Below are 21,470 nucleotides of genomic sequence, written 5' to 3' on the forward strand. Positions count from 1 at the left end.
GATAGAATTTACTAAGACAGAGATTACAGGGTAGAGGCACATTTGGGATGGTGATGGAAAACCAAGAGCTGGCCTTCTTATGACCAATTAGGTTATTTACAGTTTATGTTATTACAATCAATATTGCTGTAAACATTGTTTTTACAGATGTCCTAGACACATGATATACAAATAGGAGTAAAATAGTTGGGTCTTAAGGTAATCAAGTCTTCAATTTTAATATTTTTGAGGAATTTGAAAAGAAAATTTGTGTGCACAAAGTATTCCATAAGTGAGGAAAATTTATCATTTAAAAACTTATAAGATTGTGTTTAGGTATATACATTACAAATTTAAAGTTATGTTTAGCTATATACATTAAAGTTGGGGTCATTTCAGCCAATTTAATCTCCTCTGGTTCTGATTTGAATAGGCATCATTAAATGGATAGATGGAGACTGAAAACCATACAACAGTGACAGAGTTCATTATCTTGGGATTAACAGATAATCCCACACTATGTGCCATCTTCTTTGTGATTTTTCTAGGAGTTTATATAGTTACCATAGTGGGAAATATTAGCATAATCATCTTAATCCAAAGCAGCCCGCAACTTCACACCCCAATGTACCTTTTTCTCAGCCATTTGGCTTTTGTGGACATTGGGTACTCCACATCAGTCACGCCAATCATGCTTATCAGTTTCTTAAGAGAAAGAACTACTATCCATCTCACTGGCTGTATAGCCCAACTTGGCTCTGATGTCACTTTTGGGACTACAGAGTGCTTCCTGCTGGCCACCATGGCCTATGATCGTTATGTGGCCATCTGCTCTCCCCTGCTCTACTCCACACAGATGTCCCCATTGGTCTGCTTCCTCCTATTGGGGGCTTCCTACCTGGGTGGATGCACGAACGCTTCATGCTTTACGGGCTGTTTGATGAATCTATCCTTCTGTGGGCCAAATAAAATCAACCATTTTTTCTGTGACCTCTTCCCACTTTTGAAGCTCTCTTGTGGCCACGTTTATATTGCTGAAATCTCTCCTGCCATCTCTTCTGCATCAGTCCTTATAAGCACACTGTTCACCATAATTGTGTCCTACAGCTACATCCTCCACTCAATCCTGAATATGCGCTCTACTGAGGGGAGGAAGAAGGCCTTCTCTACCTGCACTTCCCACCTCACTGCAGTCACTTTGTTTTATGGGACAGTTTTGTTTGTTTATGTGATGCCCAAATCGAGCTATTCAGCTGATCAGGTCAAAGTGGCCTCTGTGATCTACACAGTGGTGGTCCCCATGTTGAACCCCCTCATCTACAGTCTGAGAAACAAGGAGGTGAAAGAGGCTGTGAGCAAACTAATGGCTAGGAGACATTGGTTTTCCTGAACTAAATCAGATATAAATCCATAAATAACCAACCAATGATTTGAGGAAAATTTGTGCTGGATATCTTAATGATATGTATCATTAACTTTATCACTTTTATAGTGAAGAACTCCTATAAATATAAAGAATCAATACTTACTTTCATTTATAGAGCTAAATGTATCATTAATTTCGGATATCTGCTGGATTCAAATTAAATATAGATTTTTCAAGGTAAGAATGCCTTTGGAAAATAGTTTCTACTTAAAAACCTCATTCACCAATTATAGAGTCCTATTTAAATAGAGTTATCTTCCAGCCAAAGATCAAATTTAATTGAATTCCATCTTGTAAAATAACATTTGGGACAAGAATTTGTCCACAATAGATGTGTAACAGATGGTACTATCGAGAAGTCGGGCAGTTCAGATCACTTTCTTTAAAGGTACTGCCCTGTCTTGGTCAATGGATATTTAAACTTTTGGAAACATTGATGTTAGAGTCTTAGAAAAGCTTCCTTTTATTTTCACTTTATTCAACCAGAGCAAAGATCACGATTCCTCTATTTGGCCATTAAGAGATCCAACCCAGATAACAGAAGAAACTGTAATTCTCAGCTGACTCTTCTCACAACGTTAAGTCTTGCCAGATGAGTACTAGGGTAGGATTTGGAAGCTGACATTTCTTTGGAGTGGGACCCTGGGACAGTGGGACTTTCTTTCAACAATAGTTGATAGATAGGAGGCACGAAATTATGGTTGAGGCAAAGAATATATCTGCCACACATTTTGTAATGTCTCTCAAGGAGGCCTCCACTGCACTGCTTTTTCCACTGCCCTTTTTGAAGGTGCTTATGATCCAGTCTGAATATGGGAATTGCCTCTAAATGGATTCCCTGCTTCCTGTACCCCTTTCACAATGATTTATATTTTATCTAATATATTTTATTATTAGCATATTAATAATGTCAGACAAATTCTGGGACAGTTTGGAGGGACAACTTTACAAACTGACCTCCTATTCCTGGGTTCTTCACTGACCAGATCAAAGAAACCTCTCTTTCTGTCTGGAAGCCACTTTGTGGAATTTCTCTGGTCCTGTTTCCCCATCCATACCTCTTTACTTGCATCAATTATGGGCCTATAATCCCAACTGTGCAATAATTCTCGGGCTAAAGACAGCACAGACATGGCCCTTTGCAAATAGATAGCGCTCAAAGGTGTGACTTCAGTCTGGAAAGGGCCATCTTAGAGTTGGTGTGCACTCTGGAGGTTGAAGTTTTTCATTGTCTGTTTCTAGCAGTCTTTCTCTTCCTCTTTCCTCCTATACTTTGCCTTTCACCAGGGTTCATCCTCAGCCCTGTGCCCTTCTCCTCATCCTCCATGGTCCCCTTGGGTGACTTCATCTTCTCCCATGAACTCAGCTGCCACCTCTGTGTGGTGACAGTATCCCTATCTCCAAACACAACATTCCTTAGAGGACAGATAAACTTTTTCACTGGGCTTTTCTTCAAGACTCTCAAACTCAATGTGCCCCGACTGAATTTATCATATTTCTCCAAAAACTATTCCTTATCCTCTGTTCCTTTCTCAATAAATGGCAACTCTTTTTAAGGTCTAGTACTCCAACAAATTTGGAACGATCCTCACTGTACACCCATCAAAATAGTCTGCCTTCCTCCATCTCTTACCTTTTCTCAGACGGAAGACATGTCACATATTGACTTCTTTCTTTTCTAAGTCTCTTTTGTGTAGGGGCTTCAAGAGTCCCTAACTGATTACGATAAGTCCATGCAGAGATTTTTCCTTCATATTTCCATTCTATGGGATTTAAATAATTCAATCACCCAGAGGTAGAGGGTGTGGTGTGGCACTGCTATAGTCCTTGTTGGAGAGGATATACATTAGCAGTCATTTTCCCCTCCCAAGTTTTAAATCAACTGAGGAAACGACAAAAAGAGATGGTATATGCGAGAGCAAAATATTTCCTGTGCAAATGAAAGAGCTGATATTTGAGAATGTGGCACATGTTTGTGGATTCATGTTTTTGTGCTCTGATTCCAGAATTTGACACTCTTTCCTTCTCTGTCACTGGCAGTACTGGAAACACTCAGGTCTCCCCAGTGAGACTAAGTATTTACCCATCAGCTTCCAGCATGCTCAAGAGCAGCCAAGAGCACTGAGAGCAGGCTCACTCCCAGGAGAAAGGGGGAAGAAGAAGGGCTGGGATTGCTGCTATTAGTTGAATTGTGTCCCTCAAAAATTCATGTGTTGAAGTCCTAGCCACCAGTACCTCAGAATGTGACCTTATCTGGGAATAGGGCTGTTGCAGATGTACTTAGTTAAGGTGAAGTCATATTGGAGTAGGGCAGGCCTCTAACCCAATATGACTGATCTCCGTATTAAAAAAAGGGAGAATTTGGACACAGACAACATACAGGGAGAATGTCACGTGAAAATAAAGACAGAGATATGGGTTATGCTTCTACACGTCAAGAAATTCCAAAGATTACCAGCAAAGCACCAGAAGCTAAGTGAGTGGCATGGAACAGCTAGATCCCACAGCCACCAGAAGGAACCAATCCTGCCAACACCTTGATCTTGACCTTTTTGTCTCCAGAACTGTAAGCCAATAAATTTCTGTTGTTTAAGCCACCCAGTTTGTGGTACTTTGTTATGGCTGCCCTGACAAACTAATGCAATTGCATTAGATATTAGATTCTCCTCCAAACTTACCATTAGGTAATTTACACCTTCTAGGAGAGCAGGAGTGAAGGCTTAGAGAGATGTTAGTTGTGTTATGCTAGTGGATGTCTCTCCAAAAGAGGGATGAAGAATGTTAGGAATAGTAAAAAGCATTTTCCCCCAATAGTGTGTCAAAAAATAAGGATCAAGGATATCCCTGTGGGGTTATCCTTTTGAGTATCCTCAAAAACTCCTTTCATAAGATTTTTTTTTTGAAGGTTCCTGTTTACTATGGATTGTAAGATGCAATTTAGAAGGCATTGATTTGAACTGGGAGAAATTGTAAAAGATCCTAAACTGTTGGGTTGTTAAAAGGTTCTCAGTCTATATAAATTTCAGGAAAATTTTCTTCTTCAGAAGTGGATTGGGACTTATAAAGTCATTGACGTTTCTCAGGTTCTGTAAAACACTTACCTGTAGCAGAGTTCTGGAGAAGATTCAAAGCGAAGGGGCAAGAGGTAATTTCTTAGTGGTGAGGAAATCATTGTATATTGTGATTGGAGTGGTGGTTAGACAAGTGCATACAATTGTCAAGAGTCATCAACCCAGATATTTAAATTGTGTGTATGTAAATTATACTTCAATAAAATTGCTATCTGAAAAGATTCTGCAAGAGAGTACTCTTTCTTTCGTTCCTGTTTTAATCTGAAGCTGCAGGCAGTGGTGTCAGTATCATCATCTACCTCCTGATGTAGACCAATTCTATTTCTTACCTATTTCTCAAAACTGTTCCCTCACCTCTCAGATCTCTGCTAGTTTCCTGTATGTTTATTATTTTTGGTGCCCTTCACACCTTTCTTTAACACTATGCCTAGACCAGCATTGATGTTCCTTTTGCTTTAACTATTCTTTCTTCTTTTAAAGCAGGTTTGCTGGTGATGATTTTTAACAATATTTTGGTCATAAAAAGTCTTTATTGCATTTTAATTTTTGAGAGATATTTCTATTTGAGGTAGAATTCTAGGTTACCAGCTAAAAACTTTGAGCACTTTTAAGATTTAATTGTTTTCTTGCTTCTATCATTTCTTTCAAAAAGTTCAGCTATCAGTCTTTTTTTCTCTCTCTCTCTTTTGAAGGGAATATGTTTTTTATTTCCCCCTGGAAGCTTTTAACATTTTATTTTGTTTTTGGATTCCTGTAGTGTCTTTATGATTTCCATACACATGGTTGTGTATGGAACATTTATCATGTTCGGAATTTGCAGAGTTTCTTGAATTTGTAGCTCGTGGTCTTTTACCAGTTTGGAAAATTATCACTGAATATTTCTTCAGAAATTTCTTCTACCTCTCCTTTTTTCTTAAACTTCAATTACACATATGTCAGATATTTTCACAATTTCCTATATAGCTCTCAGACTCTTTTTGTATTTTTGATAATTTTTTCCTACATCCTGTAATATGTATGTTTTCTACTGACCTATCTTTCAGTTTACCAATCCTCTTTTCTGCAATCCTTCTTTTCATTTTTCATTTCTAAGATTTAAACTTGATTCTTTTTATTTCTTTTTCTTTTTTTTTTGTATTCCGTTCTTTGGTGTGATTCTTCATTCTCTTCGTCTATTTTTCTTTGATATATTTTTAATATTTATTTTGAAGTATCTGGTTTTTATTCATTTGGTCCTGTTTGTTGGCATATCTTGTCATTTTTTTTTAATGGAATGACAAGCAATAGGGATAAAAAATGTAGAGGCTCTAGATGAGACTATCTTCTTTCAAAAAGTATTCAATTTTATTCTAGCAGGAGGATAGAGCGCTGGATTGATTCCTTCAAGGAAGTGTAAATATATCCCCAAAGGGGTCATTCCCATAAAGAAACATGATGTCTCCATGTTAGTATAACTCCTGAACTTGCATCCTAGTAAAATGGTGGTAGTGTTTCCAGTATAGGTTGGGGGCTATGCTTTGTTGGGAATGATCTATTTCTGGTGTGACCTCATTTCTAGGATGTAGCATCTCCTCCTAAGGAGTGGTCCTTCAGGACTCTCAAATAAAAGCATATCATGTTATGAGTCCTCTCCACCTTAAACGGCCCATCTACCAAACTCTTTCAAACCAGCGTGGCAAAATGCCAAAATCTCTGCTAAGATCTTCAGCCTCCCACAGGCCAATTTCCATTTGGTGTTTTGATATCTTGCCAGCCTACATGCAACTTGAGAGTAGTCAAATTTGTTAATGAGAAATTACATAGAATTTCAGGCTCGCTTCTCTACAGTTTTTTCCTCTCTAGGATCTTGGCCTTACAAGTCTCAGCTGCCTTGTCATCTTTGACCTCAAGCGTCTATGTACTCACCCTGCCACACTGCCGAAAACCCCAGGCTGTAGCTGTTTGCTCAGTCTCTATTCCTCATGTATCATTTGGCAAATGCATTTATTTGTGAGGCCCCAAGTAGGCTTTACTAGGGAAATGGCACTGAAACTGAGACATAAAGAAAAACAGAGTCAAGTGGTCATTGAGAGTTGGAAATGCAGTTGCAGAAACTTTAGTGGGTGGGTGAAAGCAATGATGTGGGAGGTTGAACTAATTATCCTTAGCTGAAAGTACAGTGTCTGGTACAGAGCAAGCATCCTACAAATATCTGTTGGTTAAACATTAACTCTAATTCAATGAATATTTATTTAGTGTCACCTTTACTCCCAGCACTAGATTACGAACTGAGGAAACAAAGTTGAATATGTCATGTGCCTTTCTTTCAAGAAGTTCACAATAGTCCAAGAAATGTTTCTTAAAAATTACAATGGTTTCCATTCAAATGGTATGAATAAAGTGCTAGTTGCCACGTTTTCTTTAATCTTTATAAAAATTTTAGTATCTTTATTTTTTAATAAAAATTGTATATATTAAAAGTGTACAACATGATGTTCTGACGTACATATATAGTAAAATGATTAGTACAGTCCAGCTAATTAACATATCCATCTTCTCACATAGTTACCTTTTTTTGGTGTGATGAGAATGCCTGAAATATACTCTCTTAGCAAATTTCCAGTATAAAATACAGCATTATTAACTATAGTTATCATGCTGTATATTAGATCTCTAGAACTTTTTTATCCTACGTAACTGAAACTTTGTACCCTTTGACCAACATCTCCTCGTTTCCCCTACCTCCCCAACCCTGGTAACTACCATTTTACTCTCTGCTTCTATGAATTTGACTTGCTTAAATTCCACATATAATTGAGATCATGCAGTATTTTTCTTTCTATGTCTGACTTGTTTCACTTAGCGTAATATCTCCAGGTACATCCATTTGTCACAAATGGCAAGATTTTCTTATTTTTTATGGCAGAATAATATTCCATTGTGTATATATACCACAACTATTGACAGGATCATGTGGTTTTTTCTTTTGTTCTGTTAATGCGGTATATCACATTAGCTGATTTGCATACATTAAACCAAACTTGCATCCCAGGGATGAATCCCATTTGGTCAAAATTAAGACTTAATTAATGAAGTGAAAAAGTTTAAGATAATTATATGAGGAGATACAGACTTGCACATTAATCACAGAACATTTTTGAAAATGGAATGGTGAAGTTTGTGAAATGGCTGGTCATAAAACATCTAGCCAAATTTTAATTCAATATTGAATAAAGAATGAGACCTGGAGACCCGATAGATTCTGACACCACCTATAATCAATGTAGCTGCGATTTGAATCCCAGTTGCAAGCCCTTTGGGAGCTCTCCTCACCTGTACTTCAGCACAACTCTGTGCTTCCTCCCTTTTGTTCTTTCTTTGTGGGGTTTCTCCTAATATATTTTGCTTTCATTCTGGAATCTTCTCTCTATTGCACCCATCAACTTTTCACAGAGTACATTCTCTTACCTCTTCATCTTAACCAAACCTGGTTGTCTAAGAAGGGCATATTTGCTTCTCAGCTCTACTGAAAAGAAGTTGCTCACTGCCCTATTTTATAGGCACCAGCACACAATGCTGACATTCTCCTAGCTCCTTCCCATATTCTTAAATCATTTATTTGCAATCTTCATGACAAAACAATTCACTCATTGACACCAATATTATCCAGCTATGAAACATTATACTATTGCCCTCGGAGTCCTTTACTGACAGCCCACTTTCTTTTCCTCATTTATTAAAGACTTTGACACTGGCCTCTTGATCCTTTTTCCCATCTTAGTCCCTCAGTCCTGCCACAGTGTTGGTAATTGCAAGATTTCTCACCATGTGGATATACCATTAGACAATGTGACCTCAAAATGACTAGACCTCCTTATAGCATCTACTATCTTCCACAATCCACATGAGAACCTCACATAATGGCCTCAATTAGATTCAGTTGTATATAGCACTTTCCACCTCCGTGGTTTTCATAAATTAGAAGCTATTTACTTTATCTGTACTCTAACTCAAATAGCATTTGATTTATTTGCTTTTTGAGGACTTGAAGAAGTTAATTATGAAACCTACTCCTTTGTTGGGGAATGGGAAAAATAGCTCTTTGACAGACTTTTCTACATTATTCTTGGAATTTGGTATGTTAAAAATGCCCATTTCTTTTCCAGTAACTTTCATCAGTTTATTTTTCCAGAAATTCATCCATTCTCATCTTGTTTTCATATTTCTTTTAATGGAGTTGAGCAAGGTATTTTCTTAAAATTCTTTGAAATTTTTCTGTATTGTGGTCTTTCACTCATTTCAACTCTAAATTTGTGTGTTTGTGCTTTCTCTCTCTCTCTCTTTTTTTTTTTTTTGGTGAGGGAAATTGGCCATGAGCTAATATCCGTTGCCAATCTTCCTTTCTTTGCTGAGAAAGATTAGCCCTGAACTAACATCTGTGGCCATCTTCCTCTATTTTATATATGGGACGCCACCACAGCATCGCTTGATGAATGGTGTGTAGGTTCGCACACAGGATCTGAACCTGCAAACCCCAGGCTGCCAAAGCGGTGCGCACGAACTTAACCGTTATGCCACCGGGCCGGCCCACTTTCTCCTTTTTTGATTAAGTAAGTTAGTGATCTTCCTCTTTCTTCTCGTCTCTCTCTCCTTCTTTCTCAGTCTCTCTCTCTTTCATTCTTTGTTCTTTTCCTTTTTAGTGTAATTTTCTTCCCACTCTAAAGGCAACCAAAATTATGAAAATACAATGTTCCAAACATTTTTTGAGACATTTACAACATATATGCATACACACATGTCTAATAACATTTTTAAGCATTTTCTTTTGTTTAATTTTAAAATATTTTAAAACTACATCTGGTTTTATAGTAGGAAAGGAGTGAGACCAGGGCATATTAGGCAATTAGAACACACTTTAATTGCTTTGTACACAAAGTGACGATTTTTATTGGAAGTACTCCACTTTTATTTAACAGTGCTCTGAAATTTTTAAAGTGTTCAGGGCTCTTTTATTTACCATCTGAGGGATAAACCTACATACATTGCCTAGTACTTTCCTTAGGGCTATCTGCATTTCTTTGTTTCTTAGACTGTAAATGGTGGGATTAAGCAGAGGTGTCAGTACAGTATATGTCACAGTCATCAGCATATCTTCAGAGAATGAGTCACTATCCTTGGGCGTCAAATAAACAAAACAAGCAAATCCATAGTGGATGCACACTACAGTGAGGTGAGAGGAGCAAGTTGAGAAGGCCTTATACTTCCCCTTTGCAGAAGGCATCTTCACAACTATGGACCCAATGAAGACATAGGAAATCATAATTAAAATAAAGCTGGCCACCAACACAAAGGCAGAGAGCACAAAAATAGACATTTCATGCTACAAAGTGTAATCATAAGCAAGGGAGACCACAGGCGAGATGTCACAGAAGAAGTGCTGGATGGTGTTGGAGTCACAGAAAGACAAGTTGAATACAGTGATGATGATGCACAGGGAAACCAGGAACCCAACCACCAAGAGGTTGCCATGACATGAAAGCAGATCTTACAGGTCATCTGGATGGCATAATGCGGTGGGTTGTGAATGGAAGTGTAAAGGTCATAGGACATGGCAGCCATGGTGAAGCAGTTATTACCTCCTAAGCCTAAGAAGATAAACATCTGTGTGACACACTCAGAAAGAGAAATGGTCTTACTCTCTGATAGCAAGTCCACTAACATGGTGGGGGGAGGATTACCATAGTGGTACAAGTTTCTGAAAAGGACAGGCCACAGAGAAAAAAGTACATGGGAGTGTGAAGGTTGTGACTGAGCTTGATGCCCACCATTATGGACACATTTGCAGCTAGGATGGTCACATGGGAGAAGAAAATCACTACAAAGAGGAGACTCTGCACGTCTGGGATACTGGAAAATCCCCACAAGAATGAGTGTTCTCATTGTGGTATGATTGCCTACCCTCCTGATGTGCTCAGAAAGTTTCTTCCATAGGTGCAGAGATGCTTGAGGTTAAGACTCTGAGAACATTGTAAAAAGCTCTTGTTGCACTGAGGTCACCTGGGTTTAATCCTGGCCCCTTGGATAGTATAAGGCAGCTGTTGATGAAAGCCTGAAAAAAGGAAGCTAGATATATCTGAATGAAGTTAAGGTCATGAGTCTGAGTGATGAGGAGAACGATTCTAGTATGATAATCTGTATAAAAGAGGTAGAGACGGCCCAAATATCCTCTTGGATTCTACTGACAAAAGCACTCTTTATCTCTCTCTTTTCCAATCAGGATCTGCATGTAAGGGGAAAATATGAATAAGATTGCTTTGTTCTGACCCACTGGATTTTGTGATACCACATTTTTCAAATGCTTTTTGTGATCTAATGATACCTTGGTACTCAGAAGTGCTTAATAAACTGTTGAATGAATGAATACAATTTTTCAATAGTTTAAATAATTTTAAATTAATATAGCATTTAAAAAATTACAGAGTAATCAGTGAAAATTTCCAAAACAACTTTGACATTTCTTTCAATGCAACATTATCTCCATCAGTGCCCCCCACAATGAAGTGGCTCCAAGGGTGATAACTGTGACAATGACTAGACCAGAGAAATGAATTTAACATGTAACTCTCTTGGGTTCCTATCTATGGTAATAAGTGAAGCTTGAGATATACAATATCATTAGTTCTTAACACAATAGTTCTTAAGACATATCAATAATTTTTAAGTTCTTAAGTACTTTTCATTGAACTTCTTTTCCAAAGGCCAAATATAATACAATGTACTAATTTAGAAGCAAAATGATCTTGAAGATATTATCTCATTCTAGAATGGTTTTTCTGGTCATTATATTTAAGTTCAGTCACTGCTAAAGGTGAAGGGAAAGAAAAATAGTAAGGAATCCTAAGCAGTGCATTTGTTTAGAATTCTATATAGAGACTGCATGGCCTTTGCGTGCCAGATGACTTGTAGCGTCCTCTTTACGGTAAAAAGTTAACAAAATCCTTTGACTTCTCTAGACAGAATTGATCTTTTTGAACTTTCTATTTCCCCTAAGTCCTGAAAAAAAAAAATGGAATGTCAGCTGTGTTACATGCAATATTGCTTATATCAAAAATTATTCTTTCATTGTAAAATGCATCTAGACTGGGAGGGCAATATATGAAATATATTCTTCCCTGAGGGCTGTGATTCTTATAACTGGAAACAATGCTTGCAGGAACCCTGAAACTATATCTGACAGTTATAAAATATATTTGTCCCAATTATGGTCATGAGATTTCTCAGGTAGGGTGGCTCATCTGCCTGAGCTGTCTCTTGGGATCCAATGTGAAAACCTGTGATGCTTATGCTCGCCAAAGGGAAATGCCTAATACAATTGCCGGCATGGTGGATTTTTCAGTTATGCAGTACTACGTGGGTGTTTTGCACACTATTTAGACATTATTTTTGGTTTTCTGTGATTGTTCCCGTTTAAGGTTTCACCTTCTTACCACCAAACCCTCCCACTGCCATTCTGTGTCTATCTCAAACTCAGAAGCTTGCATTACGAGGAGAGTGGAGGAGTGTATGGTCAGTGTCTCTGGCAATTCCTCACATTTCTACTTCCCTCCCTCTACTCCCCAGGCTGCCACTGGCTCCTCCAGTGGTAGAGTGGAGAAGGGACAAAAGGTAAGCAATAGCAAAGGCTGTACTTAACCAGAGATCCAGCCATTTCCTCAACGTTAGTGTTTTCCAGGCATGAGTCAGACGTCATTTCCTCACATTCCAGGGCTTACATGCCAAACTCTGCATGATTCTCAGATACCTCCTTAATTGTCTTGTGATTGCGGATGGGGCATTTTCATCTTAGTTTGAGTTTCCTGGACGGCAAAGCCTGAGACAAGGGTTTGGCTTCATGTACTTTATTTGGGAGGTGATGCAAGGAAGCAGGAGTGAGGAAATAGGGAGGGTGAGACAGGCAAGGAGGAAAAGCCAATACAAGGTCACTGCTGTAGCAACATTGGCTTGATTCCATCGGGACATGTGAGAAGCCCAGAGACTGCCTCCCAGAATTTTTAAATTGAAGAAGGAGGAAGGATGTTTATACACTGAATTCCAGCCTCATTATTTGGGGATTACCCTAAGGTTTTAACTACTCCCCACATCAGAGATGTGGACTGATCAGGCTGCTAGTGACTTCCCAGAAGGTCTTAGGCTTCAGAGAAGGACTGGGACGTTAAATGGAGATGTTAGTGGTTATCTCTGGAAGCAGGAAACCAACAACATGAGTTATAATCACCCGTACATGCCCTTAAAATCATAATTGAGGCAAGAGTATATGATGTAGGTATCAAAAGTGTGTGGTACAACCCCAAACCCATACCACCTCACCCCAAGGTGAGGGAAGGGACAATACCACTCCAACAATTCACTCTATAAATAAGTCCACTCTAGAAATCGTTTCACCACTCCTCTAGACACATGCCCTAATATGTCCTTAAATTGCATAATTAGTTAAATATTCTTGGACCAGTTATAGTTTTTCTCTTTTTTGGAGAGTGGGGTGGGTGAGACCACACTGAACAAGTCCTGACTTGGTGTTCTTTATCAATATTATCTTAGATTAGTTTCCCTAGAAACAGATCCTGAGAAGAGTTTTACAGTGATTTATTCAGGAGGTGCTGCCAGGAGAAAGTGGTGAGGGAGTCAGGGAAGCAGGACAGGGAAAGGGAGGAAAGCAAATAAGGGTGTAATTTCAGGAGAAGTCCTGATTCTGCAGTGAATATTATTTATATAGTCATAATACTATAAACACTTATTTAATATTTTGTAGTCAATATATAGAATTTATAAAAATTCTAATTACAGAACACAGTGTCAAGGTACAGGTGACTGAAATAGGGAAGCCAATTTTGGGAAATGAGCTGAAGAGAAGTGTAAGTGTATAGATATCTTTATCCTCATAAAGTAGGGAGTCATAGATATTTTCTATAAAGTAAAATAATTAAATGTGAAATGTGTTTTACATCAAGTTTCAAAGTTTAACAAAATATAAAATCAAATATAATTATATTGAAAGGATGGAAAGAATGGAAGATACGTGTGTGTCTGTATGAATTTATGTGAATGGCGGAAGTGTGCAGAATGTCAATAGATAAATATATAAAAATTCTGGAATCAATAAAAAATGGTATAAGCTGTAGAAATAAACATTTTAAATTCCAAGTTATTTAATTTAGCTTTGATTAAAATTAGAGTTATAACCAGAGGACTTATAATAATAGCTGGAAACTTGAAAGACTAAGAAACTGAATTTTGGGGCCGGCCCCGTGGCTTAGTGGTTAAGTGCGCGCGCTCCGCTGCTGGTGGCCGGGGTTCGGACCCCGGGCGCGCACCGACACACCGCTTTTCTGGCCATGCTGAGGCCGCGTCCCACATACAGCAACTAGAAGGATGTGCAACTACGACATACAACTATCTACTGGGGCTTTGGGGAAAAAGAAACAAATAAATAAAATTATAAAAAAAAAAAAAGAAACTGAATTTTTAAGTGACATAGACTAAGATGACGATGAACTGAGCTAACCATTATATTTTGTTATATAGATATGAATAAAATGTTGGGAAAAATACATATGATCATTAATTAAAGAAACTGAAACATTGTTTTTTGGGGGGTAAGATTTACATTTATTCTCTACTTCACCAGAATAAAATTGATGTCTATTAGCAATAACTTTACCTGTGAGATTCCACTTTAACTCTACCTGCTTATTGTTATATAACTTTCAGACTTGATACCACCACATTCTATTGCTTGCTTGCTGTGAGAAATGATTAATTTTTGTTTTATCTTTGCAATAAAATATTAAATTAAAATTTATTCTCTTTTTTGATATTTAACTCATTGATCATTCTGTTCTGACTTTGTTATAATAAATACAGCAAATAATATCTGTAATGATCCTTTCAGACTTAGAAAGATCGCTGGTTTTCTCCTTGTATCAATTATGTTCAAATTAAATAAATAGTTAAACTAGCAGGAACACAGAGAGAAATTCCAATTTTTCTTTAGTAAATCACAATACTTATAGACACTGAGGTATCTCAATCCTGAAAGAGTCAAAAGTGGTTCCCTGTGGGGAGTTGGACTTCGGATTTGTAAAGGATGGGGCAAAGGACCATTGTTTTCTGTAGGGGCCATTTTGACTAAGTGCATGTAATTATATGATAGCATTAAAAAGGAATAATATTAACATTTTTAAATAAATAACTCAATCTGGCTGTTGTGTGGAAGACCAATTGTGCCTATAGGAAAATCAGTTAGCACGGCTATGGCAGTGTTGAGATGGAGAGAAATGGATACATTTGATAGGAATTTAGGAGGTGAGATCAACAGGGGTTGGTTATTGGTGAGCATATGAGAGAAAGTTAGGATCCCGAGTACCGGCTTGTTGCTCAGGGCCAGACTGTAGGCCTAGTCAGTTTTAGGGAATTAGGCAGAGTGCTGAAGATGGGGAGAGGACACTGTAAATCAGGGACTAGTTGGGAACCAGTAGTCATCACTTTGAAGTTGACTAGATGACAACAGTATTGAGGAGTACACATTCTAGCATTGACTCTCACGTGAATTTTAAACCTGGATTTAATTCAACCAGTTGAGCACATTTGGACAAGTATCTTGAAGTAAGCCTCAGTTCTCTCTTCTATAAAATTAGGACAATCAGAATACTTAGCTCAGCAGATTATTGCTAAGATTAAAAGAGAAAAAAATGTAAGTAGAGTGTTAAGTGGAGTGCCTGGGAATGAGCAAGGTCTAATAAAAGTTGGTTGGTATTATTAGTGCACAATCCATCCAGGGGTGCATCAGGAGGTTGAGAAAGGACTCTCTGTAATTAGAATTAGCAAAAGAGTTAGATTGAGTCTTCAGTTTGAAGATAGCTGTTTCTACCATCATCTCTCTAATCAAATAAGCCGCTATCCAATAATCATCCCTTTGAGGCATGTAGACTGATGTGGAAGTCATCCGAACCTCTTTTTACTTCACAGTTCTCTATCTATACAACTTTAAAGATATTTATTTTATACTTTTTGCTAAAAAAATATATATGTCTTAAATAAACGTGTTATTTAAAATTCAACTTTACATGGCATTCCCCCCCATTCCCCAAGGCACCTAATGGACTGCCTTACATATATCACACGAAACACTTGTAAAATGAACACATGTAGAATGACTGAAGTTAAGGTTACCATTTTATGTTTGAAGTTTAGTATTCCTTAACAAGAAATATCAAAGTAAATTTAGAACAAATATTTAACTATAAGATAATATTTTATATTATACTGCAATAATTATCAAATGAAAGTGTATCAACTGTTAGATAGAAAGAAAAAACTGATAATTTGAGAATTGATAGAACTCTTAAAGATTACTTATGTTTGTGTGAAGTGAACGCTCAATATTCAGTTGAGGATGTGATAATGATCCCTGGTGATTTTGAATTCACAAGTGAATCTCTAGAATCTTCAGAGATTTATACCCAAAGGCAAACAATAATAAGATAACATGGCTACTATATAACAATGACTTTGGATTAATTCTGCAAGATGAACGAATTCTTATTTCAAGAGGTAAGATTTTGGCTTTTGTGAGTTAATCTGATGTATTGATTTTCATTTACCATTTGAGAACACTTTATTCTCTAAAGTTGTACCTGTACTAACAGCCGTAGATGAGAAACAAGGCAGATGTGATCCAGCGGCAGCTAGCAAGTAACCCTAGCTGAATTAGCCATTTTCTACAGTCTATTTAGTATGCATAAACAAGCATAATTCCAGACGCCAGGATCCTCATTTTTTCACCCTTAAGACTAGAAACACATATGATCTTTCCACACTAAACTTGGCACTCAGCCATAATGTTAATAAATTCAGTAGCTTTGAGATGCTTTGGGAACTTACTGTTGGTAAATATCTTGTGGAAACGTTGCCTTGTTTATTGTTCTGAATGCTTTAGCTTACAGGCAACCAACCGGACACTTTGGACAAAGTCAAGAATATAAAGTCAGAAAACTTGCAGATGAGGTTAAACCTGGCCACTCGCTGGGTGAACCTGGGTAAATTTAATTTTTTAGGCTGGAACTTTATTCAGCTGTATGTTATGTTAAAACTAATATTATTTCATTCTGTAATACTCCAATTAAAAAACACTGTTACTTTAGTAAATGATTTGATTTATTTGAATAAATTTACTTTAATTATGTCTTAGATATTAATGATCTAATGTTTTGTATAGTAATTAGATGGATATTTCAAACTACTTGACAAAACAATATTTTAATTGTAAATATTAAAAATCTGTAATAAATTTTCAATAGGTGACTTCATTCATAACCTTAATTTGAAATTTCTTTGTATTTCTTCTTTGTCCTGTGAAGAAAATTGTATTTATCTGTTTAAAAAATGGTCTTGTTATACTGATAGAAATTGTGAACTTTGTGATTAACTAGGCGCTTCTTTTACACATTAGCTGTCAGAAAGTAGAAAGGATAATTTACTATCCATCCATTTCTAGAGTCTCGACTTTATCATAAGTAATATTTCATTTCATTTATAACATAGTTCCTAAAGAAATGGACTGGATTCAAACTGCCTTGGACTCACATCTTGATTCCACCACTTGCTATGTAAATTTAGATAAATTACTTAACATTGTCAAAGTCAGTTTCTTCATCTATAAATAAAATAAAAGCACTCAATATTATTTCATGGACATTAAAATAAAACAATATATATAAAACTCTTAACCTTGTGTCTGTAATTTAGTGAGCATTCAATAAATGTTAGCTATTACTCGTCTCTATTACATAATCCTGTATTTATATGTTTTTTCTTTTTTGTTATGCTTACCATTCCCATTCTATTTTGTTATTCTCATATGCTTATATTTTTCAATGTTTACATTTAAAGCCAATTTAAGAACATTTTATAAATATATAACATAAAGAAAAAAGATAGGGCTGGCGCCAAGGCTTAGGGGTTAAGTGCACGCGCTCCGCTACTGGCGGCCCGGGTTCGGATCCTGGGCACGCACCTACGCACCGTTTCTACGGCCATGCTGAGGCCGCGTCCCACATACAGCAACTAGAAAGATGTGCAACTATGACACACAACTAGCTACTGGGCCTTTGGGGGAAAAAAAGGAGGAGGATTGGCAATAGATGTTAGCTAAGAGCCAGTCTTCCTCAGCAAAAAGAGGAGGATTAGCATGGATTTTAGCTCAGGGCTGATCTTCCTCACAAAAAAAGAAAAGAAAAAAGATATACATTATTTGAAGTAGGTTTTCTAGTGTTTCTGCTAAAAATAATTTTTAAAATGTAGAAGACTAATTACACATCAATATATAAACCCTGGACTCTGAAGTAAAACAAAGTCCAAACTTAGCTTGAATTATTTGTTCATAATAACATCTATGAGTATTAATGAAAATGAAACCATCAAATTTACCACTTCTTTAATATAATGTTTCATCACAGGTTCATTTTGGTAGCAGCTATGTTGTGTCATGGATGCCCTGGGGGATGGGAACCACACTGAAGTGACAGGGTTCATTTTATTGGGCTTAACTGATGACCCGATCCTTAGAGTCATCCTCTTCATGATCATCCTGTGTATCTACATGGTGACAATATCTGGCAATCTCAGCACAATCATTCTTATCAGAATCTCTTCTCAGCTCCATCATCCTATGTATTTTTTTCTGAGCCACTTGGCTTTTGCTGACATAGGCTATTCATCTTCTGTCACACCCAATATGCTTGTAAACTTCCTGGTGGAGAGGAATACCATCTCCTATTTTGGATGTGCCACCCAGCTGGGTTCAGTTGTTTTCTTTGGGACAGCTGAGTTCTTCCTTCTGGCTGTCATGGCATATGATCGCTTTGTTGCAGTCTGCAGCCCATTGCTTTATTCCACCAAAATGTCCACACAAGTCTGTGTCCAGTTACTCATCGTGGCTTATGTTGGTGGTTTTCTCAATGCTTGCTCTTTTACTATTTGCTTCTATTCTTTACTCTTCTGTGGACCAAATCGAGTCAATCATTTTTTTTGTGATTTTGCTCCGTTAGTTGAACTCTCCTGTTCTGATATCAGTATCCCCGCAGTTGTCCCCTCATTTACCGCTGGCTCTGTCACTGTAGTCACTGTGTTTGTCATAGCCGTCTCCTACATCTACATCCTCATCACCATCCTGAAGATGCGCTCCATTGAGGGGCGCCAGAAGGCCTTTTCCACCTGCACCTCGCACCTGACAGTGGTCACTCTGTTCTATGGGACCATCACATACATTTATGTGGTGCCTAAGTCTAGCTACTCTGCTGATCAGAACAAGGTAGTGTCCGTGTTCTACCTGGTGGTGATTCCCATGTTGAACCCCCTCATCTACAGCCTCAGGAACAATGAGATTAAGGGGGCTCTGAAGAGAGAGCTTTCTAGAAAAACATTTTCTTAAACAATCCGTTATTTTATAGTGCTTGATACCATAAACATAATAATAAAAGGAAAAAGAGTATGTGTGGCAGAAATATATGGGTCCATGTCATTAGTCAATGTGGAGATTTTTAGTAAAGGTAGGGAGTGAATTTTCTGATATCAAACTTTGTCAGAGGCCTACAGTGAGTTACCTTTAATAAAATTAAATTAAATTTATAATTATTCACACAAATTGGTTAACATGAAAAAATACTTAATCTGATGAAAATCCTTTTGAAATTTTATTCATATCTTTTCAAAAGTAGTTCTCTGCCATAAGTTAAGGTTAGTGTACCTCCAAGCCTTTACGACTATATCCATTTTAACTACAGCTTATTCTGAAATGAGCATCATATTTACAGTTATGACTGAGTACATTCTGAGGGGACGTGAACGAGTGGAACCAGACAATAACATTACTGCAGACATTCTCCTTGCAGGAAGGTTATGTGCTGACGATGGGCTTTTTGGACCCATAAATGCTGCCCTGTGTTCCCGGTCTCTGGCTCCAGCCTAGTTATAGGAGACCCCATGAAAGAACAGGATGGGATGCCCCTGACCAACCTGTGAAGTCTTCTGTCATGACAAGACAGGTGACCTCCCTCTGGGAAAGAGCAGTGTTCCTGAACTCATCAGGGACTGGGTGGAACAGACTCTTGGAGTGACTTGTTCATGGTCAGACTCACACACCCCGTAAAGAAAGCTTGAGGGAACTGGACGGTGTTTCCTCTGTGAAGCTTAATTTACTTCTATATCCTGATGACTACCACATGTATTTCTCATCCTCTGTCCTCTATTTAGCATTTTAGGCAAAAATATTTTTGTCTAACAAAACTCAAACATGAATTGCTGAAAACTAATGATCTCCTTCCACCACCAGCTTGCTTCCTCCAATGTTCTGTATCCCTGCAAAAGGCACCATCGTTCAATCAATTTATTGACTCAGAAATCTGAGAGAAATTTATTTTTCCGCTCTACATGCCTACTTTCAACCACAAAGTCTTGTACACTCTTAGTCCAATATTCATTTCCTACGTTTCTTCATTTTCATTGTCAGTACCTCTAATTCCAGCTACCATCTTATATATTTAGTTCACAACAATACTCCTGTGATAGCTAACTATATGTGTCAACTTGGCTAGGCCATGGTGACCAGCTGTTTAGCCAAGCACCAGTTTAGAGTTGCCATGAAAGTATTTTGGAATGTGATGAACATTTAGGTCAGTAAATTTTGAGCAAAGCAGATTATCCTCCATAATGTGTGTGGCCCTTGTTCAATCAGTTGCAAACCTTAAGAGAAAAAACTGAGGTCCCCTGAAAAAGAGAGATGCTGTCTCCAGGCTGCCTTTGGACTCAAGACTGTGAGTCTTGAGTCCAAAGTAAGTAAGTCATCTCTTACTGGATTTTCCAATCTGCTGAGCTGTCTTGTGGATTTTGGAATTGAAATCTCCCACAATTGCATAAGCAATTAAAATAAATCTCTCTCTCTGTCTTCTATTCTCTTTCTCTGGAGAATCCTGACTAATAGAACCGTAATGAGTTTTCCTCTTTCCTCTCTTACTCTCTTCCAATTCATCCTCCATACAACAACCACTGCCATAAATCTAAACAGATTAATTTCTTCATTAATATACCCCAAAGATATTATAATAAAGGTAACAATTCTTAACATGGCTTACAAACTACTGAATATGGTCCCTGTTTTCTCTCTCTCACCACTCTTCCCACAGTCCCACACCCAAACTCTAGGAATCAATCATTGGTTTTCTTTTAAATCCTTGAACACATGCATCTTCTTTGCTGCCTCAGGACCCACTCATATGCAGTAACTCTACCAGAATGCAAATTTTCTCCTCACCTGGGTAATGCCTACTTATTCCATAGGTACTACCCTAAATGGTATTTCACATGCTCTCGGACGCCTTCTGGAAGCTTGAGACCAAATGAAGGACACCTGCTATTTGCCATAGGACCCGGCGTATTTTCTTTGGGCTAGTCACTGTACTTGTAGTTACAGAATCAGTTTTTTCTTTTTCCTCCACAATGGTGCAATTTTCACATGGACAGCAACAATGTCTTTCCGCTTTCTCCATGCATCTAGTTTTCACTCAGCTCCTGGAACATAGAAAGCATAAATGCATACTTGACACTAATAAAGTAAAATTAATAAATGAATGGATGGGTAAATGAAGCTTATGCTCTGGTATGAAGTACAGACTATGCTGCCTTTGAATCTGTTGAGTGTCATCCTGCTTCAAGTGATTGAATGTTTGTGTCAGATCCTGCTACAACTGTGACAGGCTTTTACACAAACCCATGCTCACCACAATCATGCCACTGCCTCGACACTGTTTAACTCAGATTAGCAACTAGAATCCCAGCCTAGTTCAGTAAAACTTTTTTGATCACCCTGGGATGAATAATGTCTCTGCTTTGTGTTTGCATGGTTGAAGAATTAGAAGATCCAGAAACCCATTGTTAGTAATAGTAGTAGTAGCAGTAGTAAG

General features: G+C 37.6%; 2 protein-coding genes and 1 pseudogene across 2 annotated transcripts; 2 read left to right on the plus strand and 1 right to left on the minus strand.

The window, feature by feature from the left end:
• Positions 1–410: 410 nt before the first annotated feature.
• Positions 411–1,369, plus strand: LOC131408114 (olfactory receptor 5P4). Its single transcript, XM_058544672.1, has one exon. The coding sequence runs from the start codon at positions 431–433 to the stop codon at positions 1,367–1,369; it is 939 nt and encodes a 312-aa protein (XP_058400655.1). The 5' UTR covers positions 411–430.
• Positions 1,370–9,424: 8,055 nt separating this feature from the next.
• On the minus strand, positions 9,425–11,996 carry LOC131409136 (olfactory receptor 10K1-like; annotated as a pseudogene).
• Positions 11,997–17,998: 6,002 nt separating this feature from the next.
• Positions 17,999–18,943, plus strand: LOC131408115 (olfactory receptor 5P76). The gene has a single exon (XM_058544673.1). It carries the CDS (start codon positions 17,999–18,001, stop codon positions 18,941–18,943), a length of 945 nt encoding a protein of 314 aa, XP_058400656.1.
• The last annotated feature ends 2,527 nt before the right edge of the window (positions 18,944–21,470 follow it).

Source organism: Diceros bicornis, chromosome 7, assembly GCF_020826845.1.
Source record: "Diceros bicornis minor isolate mBicDic1 chromosome 7, mDicBic1.mat.cur, whole genome shotgun sequence".
Taxonomy (NCBI): domain Eukaryota; kingdom Metazoa; phylum Chordata; class Mammalia; order Perissodactyla; family Rhinocerotidae; genus Diceros; species Diceros bicornis.

Coding starts and splice junctions, on each gene's coding strand:
- LOC131408114 (XM_058544672.1), top strand. CDS start 431: ATGGAGACTGAAAACCATACAACAGTGACAGAGTTCATTATCTTGGGA.
- LOC131408115 (XM_058544673.1), top strand. CDS start 17,999: ATGGATGCCCTGGGGGATGGGAACCACACTGAAGTGACAGGGTTCATT.